The 12,807-nt window shown below is 47.1% G+C and overlaps 1 protein-coding gene across 1 annotated transcript in view; it reads left to right on the forward strand.

The window, feature by feature from the left end:
• LOC118022638 (cytochrome P450 2B11-like) overlaps positions 1-12,807 on the forward strand; it is a 43,615-nt gene that overhangs the window by 1,015 nt on the left and 29,793 nt on the right. Inside the window, exons 2-6 of the mRNA XM_035023298.1 lie at positions 1,574-1,736; positions 1,884-2,033; positions 3,266-3,426; positions 5,581-5,757; positions 6,262-6,403. Of these exons, the coding sequence (XP_034879189.1) occupies positions 1,574-1,736; positions 1,884-2,033; positions 3,266-3,426; positions 5,581-5,757; positions 6,262-6,403 (793 nt within the window). The remainder of the gene's footprint in view (positions 1-1,573; positions 1,737-1,883; positions 2,034-3,265; positions 3,427-5,580; positions 5,758-6,261; positions 6,404-12,807) is intronic.

Consider the following 12,807-nt stretch of genomic DNA (forward strand, 5'->3'; position numbering starts at 1 on the left):
TTTATTTATTTATTTGACAGAGAGAAACACAGCGAGAGAGGGGACATAAGCAGGGGGAGTGGGAGAGGGAGAAGCAGGCTTCCCGCGGAGCAGGGAGCCCGACACAGGGCTCCATCCCAGGGCCCTGGGATCATGACCTGAGCCAAAGGCAGACACTAACGACTGAGCCACCCAGGCGCCCCTTAACTTTTTTATGATTTTAAGTCAACTGTTATTGAGGTGTAGCATCACCCCTAAAAGTGCACAAACCCTAAGTGTTCAGCTCAGTGAATTCTCTCAAAGGAGCATACTCATGTAATTGACATACAGATAAGTAACAACACGTTCTGTCCCCAGAAGCCCACTTCCAGTCACCACCCTCCCACTATCCTGGCTTCATATAAATAGAATTATGACCGGGGACGCCTGGGTGGCTCAGTCTTTTGGGGTTCAGACTCTTGATGATCTCAAGGTTGTAAGATAGAACCCGCCACCCCCCCCCCCAGGTCAGGCTCCACTCTGGGCGTGGAGCTTGCTTAAGATCATCTCTCTCCCTCTCCCTCTCCCTCTGCCCCACCCTTCCTCCCCGACTCCCTCCTGCTTGCACTTCATGCTCTCTCTCTAAAGTAAATAAATAAATAGAATTATGACCTATGGACACTTTTGTGTCTGATTGCTTTCACTCAACACTATGCCTGTTGAGTTTCATTCATGTTGCTGGCTACAGAGCCCGTTCTTTTTAATTGCTACATAGTATTCCACGGCATGAATATATCACTATATATTTATCCTCCATCTGTGTTGCTGAGCTTCCAGGAATCTTCTTGTTTGTATTTTGGTGAATCTATGTGCACATTTTTGCTGGGCGTGCATCTGGTGGTGGGGCTGCTGGGTCACTGAGTATACATGTGTTTAGTTTCAGGTTTTTTTTTTTTAAAGATTTTATTTATTTATTCGACCGAGAGAGACACAGCGAGAGAGGGAACACAGGCAGGGGGAGTGGGAGAGGGAGAAGCAGGCTTCCCGCAGAGCAAGGAGCCCGATGCGGGGCTTGATCCCAGGACCCTGGGACCATGACCTGAGCGGAAGGCAGACACCTAACGACTGAGCCACCCAGGTGCCCCCAGCACCGAGCAGTTTTGCAAGTGGCCGCACTGATGTTATGATTCCTCAGATTTCATGATCATCCCAGAAGCCATTGTTTTCCCTTCATGTCTACCCAGTGGGTGGTTCAGGGTAGTTCTGTGGGGAAATAAAGTCAGGAGGCAGACAGCAGGTTGATGTCGGGTCACAAGGAGGATGACCTTTCGGTTTCAATGCTGGGGAGATCTGGCTAGACTCAGGGGTATGGGCAGGAGTAAGAGATATGTAACCATCTATACTGCTTAGGGCACCACTCATGCAGAGCCTGGCTGGGTCATGGGTTAATCCTTTAGTTGTTGGGTCCTGGGAAGGGGAAAGGCAGCCTGGGGTGGAGGGTCTTGGGGGCAGCAAGATCAATCTATACATAAGTGTCTTTATGGCTAAACAACTGGGATGGCCGCATCGGTGCATATGGACTAATAGCAACCCTCGGTGTGGATGTGCTTCACAGTTCCGAGAGAAATATGGGGATGTCTTCACGGTGTACCTGGGGCCAAGGCCTGTGGTCATGCTATGTGGGATAAAGGCCATACGGGAGGCCCTGGTGGACCAGGCTGAGACCTTCTCCGGCCAGGGGAAAATTGCTATACTAGAGGCAGTCTTCCAGGGATATGGTAAAGGCCTCAAAGGCACCTGGAGGGGAATGATGGACAAGGGGAACTGGGGAGGATGGATCCGGGAAGAGAAGATAAGGGGGTGCTGAGGGACCCAGAGTTCCCTTCCAATCTCCTCAGCAAACCATGCCTTCCCTACACCCCCAGGTGTGGTCTTTGCCAATGGGGAATGCCGGAAGACCCTTCGCCGATTCTCTCTGGCCACCATGAGGGACTTCGGGATGGGGAAGTGGAGTATGGAGGAGCGGATCCAGGAGGAGGCTCAGTGTCTGGTGGAGGAGCTACGGAAAACCCAGGGTGAGTCCTGGGGAAGGCAGGGTGCATGGGGCACCCGTGGGCAGAGAAAGAGAGGTAGAGATAGAGAATGATCCCGAGAGATCATCAGGCAGAGGAACAGACAGAGATGAGTAGGAGAGGAACACGGGGAGGCAGAAGAGATGTGGGGTGTATAGTGTCGAGAATAACTCAAAGGCATAAACTTAGATATTAGCACACTATTTACTTGGATTCAGGGAAACCAACTCATGGATTAATTGTATCTATCAAAGGCGAAAATAGGACTTATAAAAAGAAGGCAAAGAGAAAGCGGACATAAAGATGTCCGGGTCCTTCTATAAGAGATATTTTGAGACATAAATGTAGAGGCTGGGAGGGAGAGGCAGAGGCAGAGACATAGGGAGAAATAAAGGAATAGGGACAGAGGACTAAGAAGACAGACCGGAAGAAACAGAGTGACTCAGATGGAGAGACAGGGAAGGAGAAAGAGGCAGAGATGGAGGGACCAAGACAGAGAGAGACTGGAAGAGCCTGGGACAGGCAGAAAGAAACCAAGGCAGAGAAAATGAGACAGGCAGACAGACAGGTTCAGGGAAGGGTCTGCTGAGGGAACAAGACCAGATGGACAGGTGAGACCCGCAGAGAGAGGCTGATGACATGTTGCTCCTGGGCACACAGTCAGGGAGACCAGAATGTATATAGATGTCGACTAGCAAGTACAGAACAATTCTCTGGACACCAGAGAGCCCTAGAGGCGGAGAGAAGAGATGAAGGGGCAGTGACAGACAAGGGATAGGGAGAGCAGAGCTTTTTAATTTGCACATGTGATTGACTGATCATCCGCTCTGCACCCCTCTGCCCCTGGGACTTAACTCCCTGCTCCCAGGGTCAGAGCTGAGACCTGAGAGGGACTATCTGCACAGCCCCTGGGTCTGAATCATGATCCCAGGGATGAGGAGCTGGGGAACACTGGTCAAGTTACTCCACCTCTCTGCCCATCTGTAAGATGGAAATAAGAACAGAATGGCACTTTCCTCCAGGGTTGTGGTGGGAATTTAAGAAAATAATATACGAAGGGCTTAGAATAGGGCCTGGCACATCATCTGGGCTGGTGCATGTTAGCTGTTCCTGTCCCCTTTCCTTTACTGTCACTGGGCGAGGGAAGGCAGATATGCAGAGATGGGGTGGTAGACAAATGCTCCCAAGGCATCTGTTTGAGTCTGTGTCCCACGACTTGTGCCTCCTCCTCCTAGGAGCCCTCCAGGACCCCACCTTATTCTTCCACTCCATGACCACTAACATCATCTGTTCCATTGTCTTTGGAAAACGCTTTGGCTACAGAGACCCTGAATTCCTGTGGCTGTTGGACCTGTTCTACCAGTCCTTCACGCTCATCAGCTCCTTCTCCAGCCAGGTCAGGGAGAGGGTGCAGGAGGGTGGGCATGAGGTGGACATCTAGGGTAGGGGAGAGGGGCAATCTGCTTTGGGAGCCCAGCAATGCAGCTTCAGGCTGGAAGGTGGGGCAGAGACAACCGAGAGGGACAGGGACACTGAACCAGGGACACTGAGCGCTGGGGGGCGGAAGGGAGGGACGGGAGACAGGGACTGGAGAGCCTAGTATGACGAGGCAAAGATGAAGAGACGGGGGACAGAATATGGATCAGACTGTCAGGCTCTCTCCTCTTCTGTCCCTGATTTCTCCAAACCTTCACCTCTGTCTTTAGCAAAGCCCCTTGCTTGAAACAATTCAAAGGACACATGAAAATAAGGAATGACATTTCTTTGTTTTTGCCATTTCTCCTTCCTCTTTCTGTTATTTTTTTAAATGTCTCCCAGATAATAAAGTAATATGCTCCACTTTAAAAACAAAATAGTATCGTTTCTCTTTCTCAAAGAACCTGGAAATACCCCAATTGTATATTAAGTTTAAAAAATTAAACTGCAGGGCGCCTGGGTGGCTCAGTTGGTTGAGCGACTGCCTTCGGCTTAGGTCATGATTCTGGAGTCCCTGGATCGAGTCCCGCGTCGTCGGGCTCCCTGCTTGGCAGGGAGCCTGCTTCTCCCTCTGACCCTCCCCCCTCTCATGTGCTCTCTGTCTCTCTCATTCTCTCTGTCTCAGATAAATAAATAAAATCTTAAAAAAAAAAAATTAAACTGCAGGGCGCCTGGGTGGCTCAGTCGGTTAAGCGACTGCCTTCGGCTCAGGTCATGATCCCGGGGTCCTGGGATCGAGTCCCGCGTCGGGCTCCCCGCTCTGCAGGGAGCCTGCTTCTCCCTCTCCCACTCCCCTTGCTTGTGTTCCCTCTCTCACTGTGTCTCTCTGTCAAATAAATAATAAAAATAAAATCTTTAAAAAAAAAATTAAACTGCAGGACCACCTGGGTAGCTCAGTTGGTTAAGTCTCCAACTCTTGATTTCGGCTCAGGTCCTGATCTCAGGGATGTGAGATGGAACCCCACCTCAGGCTCCGCTCAGAGCATGGAGCCTACTTAAGATTCTCTTTCTCCCTCGCCTTCTGCTCCTCCCCCACTTCTCTCTCCCTGTCTTAAAAAAAAAAAGAAAGAAAGAAAGAAAGAAAGAAAAGAAAAGAAATTAAACTTAAGAGCGCTATGCCTGTCTATGGTTCTTAACCAGGAATGGATGTCAGATGCGTGCGTAGGACTGTCACAAATACAAATTCCCATGACCACCTACTGGAGAATCTGCTCCAAAAATCTGGAATGGGGCCCAGGGTGAGTATTTGAGAGAAGTGCAAAAGGTGATTTCACTTTTCTCCTCCCATAGAAAACCACAGAGAGAAAACTCTGGAAGGAGATTCACCAGAGTTAACAATGGTTATCCCTAGAAGGAGGGATTAAAAGAATTTTACATTGTACTCTCTCTGTTCCCACATTTTTTGGGAACAAAACAATTATTTTTTTACAGGAACTTAGGTATTACATTAATCTTCAGATGATCCAGTAGAAATATGTTTCAAAATAAATATAGTCCTAGGTAGTCAGTAGGTTCATCTTGTGTAAACATCATGTTCTCACTGTTGGGCACAGCAAGGGAGATGTGGCAGGTGGAAAGAGTCAGAGAGGTCTGAGCTACACAGATCAACTGGCTGAAGTAGACAAGAGAAGTGCCCAGAGGGTGCCTGGCTGTCTCAGTCAGTGGAGCCTGGGACTCCTGATCTCAGGGTTGTGAGTTCGGGCCCCACGTTGGGTGAAGAGATTACTTAAAAAAAAAAAGAAGAAGAAGAAGAAGAAGGTCAGGGTGATTAAAGACACAGAGGTAAGGAGAGGCGCAAAGGAGAGAGACGGAGAGGTGGGGCGGGGCAAGGACCAAAACAAGATGTGAGGATGAGGGAGAAAGATGTAGAAGGAGAAAAATGGGAGAATAACAGATCAAAGGAGACTTAGGATCAGTGAGGGGGAGACAGAGACAGAGGGCAACAGAGACAGAGAGAGACACAGGGAGAAGAGAGCCTCTCCCCGACCCCAAGTGTTAGGGCCCAGGAGGGCTCCCCTCCCTGGGACCCACAACTCAGCCCCAGGACGACCTCACAGCCCCTTCTCTCCCGCAGGTGTTCGAGCTTTTCCACAACTTCTTGAAGTACTTCCCTGGTACACACAGGCAAGTCTACAAAAACCTGCAGGAAATCACCCACTTCATTGACCGCGTTGTGGAGAAGCACCGTGAAACCCTGGACCCCAGCTCCCCCCAGGACTTCATTGACGCCTACCTGATCCGCATGGACAAAGTGGGGTTTGGAGAAGGGAAATGGGAGGGACGGGAAGGGAAGAAAAGATGGGGGAGTGAGAAGAAGGGAGGGGCGAGGGGAAAGAAATGGGGAAGAAGGAGGGAAGGACGCAGGATATGGAGGGAGATTGGGGAAAGGGACGGGAGATGCAAAAGGGAAATGACGGGAAGAGGACGAAGGAGAAAGTCGGGAAGAGAGAGGAAGAGAGAGAAACAGGGAACGCAGGACGCGTGGACCGAAGGACAGCAACAGGTGACAAGACTCACAGAAGCCTAAAGAGGCTGGGAGCCAGGGGCAGACAAACACAGCAGAGAGATGGGAAATGCACTGGAGCCGAGACAGAGTGCAGAGAGACGGAGAGGGATTCCTAGGTGGGCGCACAGAGGGCACAGAAATGTCAACTGGACTAGACGGTGTGAGAAACCCAGAAGCTGGGGAGGGCGCCCCGAGGGAGGGACGAGGGACGAGCGTGCAGCAAAGCCCCCTGCTTCCCCATGGATTCAGGAGAAGGCCGACCCCCGCAGCGAGTTCCACCAGCGGAACCTCATCTACACGGTGCTGTCGCTCATCTTTGCCGGCACGGAGACCACCAGCATCACGCTCCGCTATGGATTCCTGCTCCTGCTCAAATACCCCCACATCACAGGTGGGGGGCCGGGGACAGCCCATGGAGAGGGGGATCTTCTGATCGCTTTGGGGGCTGCAGGGGGGTGGTGTTGGCGTCCTTCCCGAATGAGAGAGGCGGTGTTCATCTCTTACACCAGGACCACTGCAGGTATTGAATGAGCCCCTAACTAAGCCAGTCCTGTGGGTGGATGGATGACCAATCTGTGAGTGTGTTCTCCCACTGTTTCCTCCCATCACTTAAAGGCAGACTCATCTATCCACTCACCCATCCATCCTTTTACTTACTAATTAACCTGTACACTCAGATTCTTTCATCAATGATTAATCCAACGACATAGACTTCCATTCTTTATTTGGATTCATTGATTCATCTGTTGATCTTTTGAAACAGTGATTAATCAGATGAAGTATTTGTCATTGATTCATTGGCTCATTCATTCATGCATGTATTCATCTGTCCTATGAACTAGATTTCATTCCTTAATTCTTCCATCGTTCTTTCTTTAAAAAAAAAAAAGATTTTATTTTATTTATTTGAGAGAAAGAGAGAGTGCACCAGAGCAGGGTGACGGGCAGAGGGAGAAGCAAACTCCCTGTTGAGCAGAGAACCTGATGTGGGACTTGATCCCCAGATTCCCCGGATCATGACCAGGGCCAAAGACAGATGCTTAACCCACTGAGCCACCCAGGTGCCCCTTCCATCATTCTTTCATTCCATCCTTCATCCATCTATTATTCATTTATTAATTCACTCGGTTATTCATCACTGATTTATTGTTTTATCATTCAATCCATCCATCCATTCCTTTATTTACCTATTCCTTCATTAATTTAATTACTTACTTATTCCTCTATAGATCTAGCCAGCCATCCATTTATGTGATTTGTTGGTTAATCAGGTTCATTTGTCTATGGGCCATTTATTAATCAATGATTAATGATTCATTAATTCACATGTTGAGAAATAAATACATACATGCATTCATTAGTGCTCTTCCATTCATCAATCTTTCCATTCATAAGTTGATTGATTTATGTATTCATTTATTTATCCAGTTTTTCACGGGTTAATCTGTTGATCTATTTCATTGTTATATTCCTGAAGACCTAGCACAGTGTGGTCTGTAAGAGACACACAATAATTATTAGTTCATTTTCGGGCGCCTGGGTGGCTCAGTTGGTTAAGCGACTGCCTTCGGCTCAGGTCATGATCCTGGAGTCCCTGGATCAAGTCCCGCATCGGGCTCCCTGCTCGGCAGGGAGTCTGCTTCTCCCTCTGGCCCTCCCCCCTCTCATGTGCTCTCTCTCATTCTCTCTCTCTCAAATAAATAAATAAATAAAATCTTTAAAAAAATTATTGGTTCATTTTCAACTCTTTTTTTTTAAAGATTTTATTTATTTATTTGAGAGAGAGAATGAGAGACAGCCCTCAGCCTCTGTGCTTGTGACTTTAAAACATCGTCCATATTTCTCTGATCACATCCACCAAAACCAGTGAAATCAAAATAAAGTTCCGCTCTTTCTGGACCCAATGGCTATCTGTGCTACCATGCTCTTTTTTTTTTTTCTTTTTTTGAACTAAAATTCACATAACATAAAATTAACCACTAACCATCTTAAAGTATACAATTCAATGGCATTTAGTACAATCACAGTATCATGCAACCATTGTCTCTGTCCAGGGTCCAATCATTTTCATCACCCCAAAAGGAAGTTCTGTACTTTTGAGGCCTGAATAATATTCTGCTGTATGGAAACACCACATTTGGTTTATCCCTCCATCAGGTAATTGGCATGTGGGTTGTTGGCACCTTTTGGCTCTTGTCAACAGTGCCACTGTGGATATTTGCATGCAGGGTGGCCCTGTGTTTGTTTTACTCTCCATCAGGAATGGAAGGAAGGTGTTCTTTAGTTTCTGCCTTCAGACCTGAGGCTCTGGAAGGACAGGGCCAGACCTTCCCACCCAAAGGCTCTTCACAGGCGGTATTGAAGATTCAATGAGATAGTACTGACAGAGTGGCTAGAACAGTGTTTGGCACCAAGTGAATACCACTTAAGTGTCTGACAAGTAAATACATTCTCCAGGAGGTGAAGTCACTGGCCTGAAGGCAGAGCCTGACAACACCAGAGCCCAGTGACTCCCAAGGCTGAGCTCTTGACACTGAGGTGCTGTGGAGAAGGGTGGCCTGTCCCATCAACCCCGTGCTTTGGTTTTCCTCCTGTCTCATGCTGAGGGGCCATTCAAGGCATGTCTAGAGTGAGGCTATTTCAGAGAGAAGGGTGGGAGAGGTAGCTGGTTCCTATGCCTGAGAGGATGGATGTGGGGATGGGGGTCCCAGTCAGCCAAGGTAACCCCCCTTCCCTGTTCCATCCTCTCTGCCTCAACCCCAGGCAGGTGCTTCATCCCAGTGCTCAGGAGAAGGGAGGCTGGGGTCTGGGGTGGGTGAGGGTTTACTGCATCTCAGATTATGGTCTTTGGACAGTCTGAGCTACACCTTCACTGCTGAGGGATAGGTCATGGTCGAGGTCACATGTGGACCTAACCAGTGTTCCTTCCCTTCCCTACTGGGGCCATGGGCAGTAAGATTCAGGTTCAACCGAAGCAGGTGGCCAGAAGGAAAGCTGTGGAAGCTATACTCTAACTTTAGAAGGAAAACAGGGCATTGGTCTTTCTTTCAAGGGCTCTGGTCGGTGGCTGAACTGTGTGGGACTGAGGTTGCTCAAGAGCAGTTGATGGAACAGTCCAGGGATCCTCCAGTAGGGATGAGATTGGGTTCCTGGCACTAGTCTCATGGGGAATCAGTGAGTGGAGGGTGGAGCAGAGAGAGCCAGGTAGAAACTACTTGTTTTAGGACCTTGCCTTAGAAGCCTGGCACTGTTACTTCCTATGCATTCCATAGGCCAAGGCAGCTACAAATTCCACCCAGATTCCAGAGGAGGGGAAAGAGATGACATTGGATAATCAACAAATCACGTACTTAACAAAGCAGGTGACCATCAACAAACATGCACCTATTTACAAATTACTATTTAGTGTTTGCAGGACTTTACATTGTGTAAGAAACTTTGCCTCTTGTCAGTAATTTATTATGGAGCACGTAGCAACTTATTTATCTATCCAAAATATAAAGTGTTTTGCAGTTTAAGAGCACTTTATAGTTACAAAGGAATTTGATGTGGACAGATAATTTTGCATTTAAAAATATTGTTTACCTTCAGCAAAACCCTTTGAGGTTTGCAGAGGATTCTGTAGTATACAGAATTCCTTGTCGTTTACAGAACATTTTGTAGTTTTTAAGTAGCTTGACATTTACAAAGCACTTTACCATTTGCAAAGATTCTAGATGGCACATGGGATAGAGTATTTGTAAACATTGCATGTGGTTTGTACAGCATTTTGTAACACAAAAATTTTTCTGTTTACAAAAGATCTTAGCAGAGTGGCAGAGTGCATTGTAATAAAGTGATTTTTTCCATTTTACAAAGTGCATATTTATTAATTCCTTTGTAACATTCACAGAGAAGTTGTCATTCACAAAGGGCTTTATTTCTACCTATAGAACAAGTCAAAATAGAACAGCACTTGATGAAGGCTTAAACGTTTCCAAAGCACTTGGGGGGCAGTTTACAAGCCCTCCAGCCTTCATCTGATGTTAGGATGCTAAGATGGGATTAGGCAGCAAACCAGGGAGATGTCCCTGCCCTACTGGAACTGACATCAAGTGGGGGAGAAAATAAATAAACAAAATCATGGCAGACAGTGATAAGCGCTATGAAGAGAGCTCAGAACTGGTGAAGATAGGAAACAAATAGGAAGAGGTGGGGAGCTAATTTAGAGAAAAGGTTTTCAGTCAGAGAACACTGCAAAAGACATCCCCCACCAACTGGCCATCTACAGAATGCTCTCCTGTTTACAAAGCACTTTTGAAGTTATCATCACACTTGACTCTTCAGATAGCTTTGGGAGATGGAAGATGTTATCTAGACCAACCCTACTTCTTAGACATTAGGATCTAAAGAGGGAGGTGGTTATCCAATATCTCAAAGGAGATCAGTAGTGTGGGCAAAACTTGGAATACAGGATTCCAGACTCCTCATGACTTCCCCCACTCCATCACATGCATGTTTACAAAAATCAGCTGGAATTAAAAATCAAAGGAATGTCCATATAGGACTTTTATTCATACAACACTTGATGATCTCACTAAATAGTGGGTATCTGAGACCTGACTTTTGATCCTATTGGTTAGAGTATGGAATGGACATGACTCAACCATTTGGGACCAATTTTTCCAGACTCACCAGTCCTTCTAAGGCTTTCTTGGAAGGCTGCTCCTTGTCAGTGAGGTTCCCCAAGACTTACTTCATCCAGGAGAAGCACAGGAAGAGGTTTACAAGGTGATTGGCCTGCTGACCCACAAGCACTTGACCACCTAGAAAAAAATGTCTGAACTAAAGCTGTTCCTTGTGAGATCCAGAGACCCTGTAACCTCCCCCTTGTTGAAGTGCTTTGCCATCCCAATAAGTCTTAGTTTTAGCAATAATTCACCTGCAAGATAAGACTAGCTCAGGCCAGGAAAACTTGGAATGAGGGTCTTTATCCTGAGAGACTCTTTTGTTCACTGAAGTGCAGAGTGTTTTCTCCCAGGTTTTTTTTGGGAAGGAGACTGTAACTCTCCTAAGATCACTCAACCCCAGGATATACTCTACCCTGAGCCTAGTCTTTTAAGGTTTCACTGTTGTGAGAAGTTAAATATTTTCTTTCTTAGCCTAGATGAGGAGGAGACATTAGAGGAGGATCTGGTCTTTATTCCCATCTCTTGAGGTAAGCAGATCACATCCATTCTCCACACGTGGGGACTTGGTGTTGGGACTGACTTCTCCTCCTGGACCAGGGAGAGGCACCCTTGTTCCCTATTTATTCAGTCTCCCTAAGGGAAACAAATGGACAAATCTTAAATATAAGAAAATGAGATAAAATATGATTTTAAAACTATATATCTAGTAGTTGTTCCTGGTTCTTGAGACTTTGTTATGCTAATGAGGTGACTCCTGGTGGGCCCTGAGATAGGATGGTGGCTGGTCAACCAGAATGACCAACTACATAATTAGAGAATTGGAACTTTAAGCTAGTCTGACCTCTGGGAAGGAGAAGGGGGCTGGAGACTGAGTTCAATCATGTGGCCAGTGATTTAATCAATCACTCCTGTATAACGAAACCCAGATAAAAACTGGTTTATCCTTACCTGGTTGATGTGCTGGGAAGATGCCCATATTCCACAAGGAGAGGGTGCAGAATTTCTGCATCCCTTTCCCTTATGTGTGCCTTCTTCATTTGGCTGCTCTTGAGTTGTATCCTTTGTAGTAAAACTGTAGTCCTAAGTATAGTGCTTTCCTGAGTTCTGTGAGTTGTTCTAGTGAATTAGTGAATTAATGAGAGGGTTGTAGGAAGCCGTGAATTTGTAGCCAGTTAGGCAGAAGCGTGGGTGGCCTCAGGATACCCGAAACTTGAAGGTAGCATCTGAAGTGGGGGCAGTCTTGTGGGATGGAGCCCTTAAATCTATGAAATGTGATGCTGACCCAAGGCAGTTAGTGTCAGAATGGAGCTGGATTGTATAACACCTTGTTGGTGTCAGAGAATGGATGACAAGACAGACACAGAAGCAAAGGGAGGAAAAGAATCAGGGAAAGAGGAAGGAGAGGAGGAGAGGCAACGGAAAGGAAGGGCAACACTAGAAGGAGGGGGAATAGTGGGTAATAGTGTGACAAAGATACACAGGAAGATGGTAAATGAATGAATGAACTGAACGAGTGAATGAATGAAATGACCTTTTTTTTTTTTTAAAGATTTTATTTATTCATTTGAGAGAGAATGAGATAGAGAGAGCATGAGAGGGGGGAGGGTCAGAGGGAGAAGCAGACTCCTTGCTGAGCAGGGAGCCCGATGCGGGACTCGATCCAGGGACTCCAGGATCATGACCTGAGCCGAAGGCAGTCGCTTAACCAACTGAGCCACCCAGGCGCCCATGAAATGACCTTTTATGTGCCAGGCAATGTAGCAAGTGTGTTCCTATGGTTTGATAATGTATATTATATATGCCAGGAAATCTGTTTGTTAAGACCTGAATCCAACTGAAAGTCTGGAGTCCTTCAGTCCTTCTGGGGCCCAAGCTGATGGGGAAGCAGCTACTTGAGCTGCTGCAGATGATAACAGCATAAGAAGCTACCCAACCTGGGGCGCCTGGGTGGCTCAGTTGGTTAAGTGTGTGCCTTCCGCCCGGGTCATGATCCCGGAGTCCTGGGATGGAGTCCTGCGTCGGGCTCCCTGCTCAGCGGGGATTCTGCTTCTCCCTCTGCCCCTCACCCCACTTGTGCTCTCTTTGTCAAATAAATAAATAAAATCTTAAAAAAGAAGAAGCTACC

The sequence above is a fragment of the Mirounga leonina genome, unplaced genomic scaffold, assembly GCF_011800145.1.
Source record: "Mirounga leonina isolate KUSES-001 unplaced genomic scaffold, KU_Mleo_1.0 Mir_177, whole genome shotgun sequence".
NCBI lineage: Eukaryota > Metazoa > Chordata > Mammalia > Carnivora > Phocidae > Mirounga > Mirounga leonina.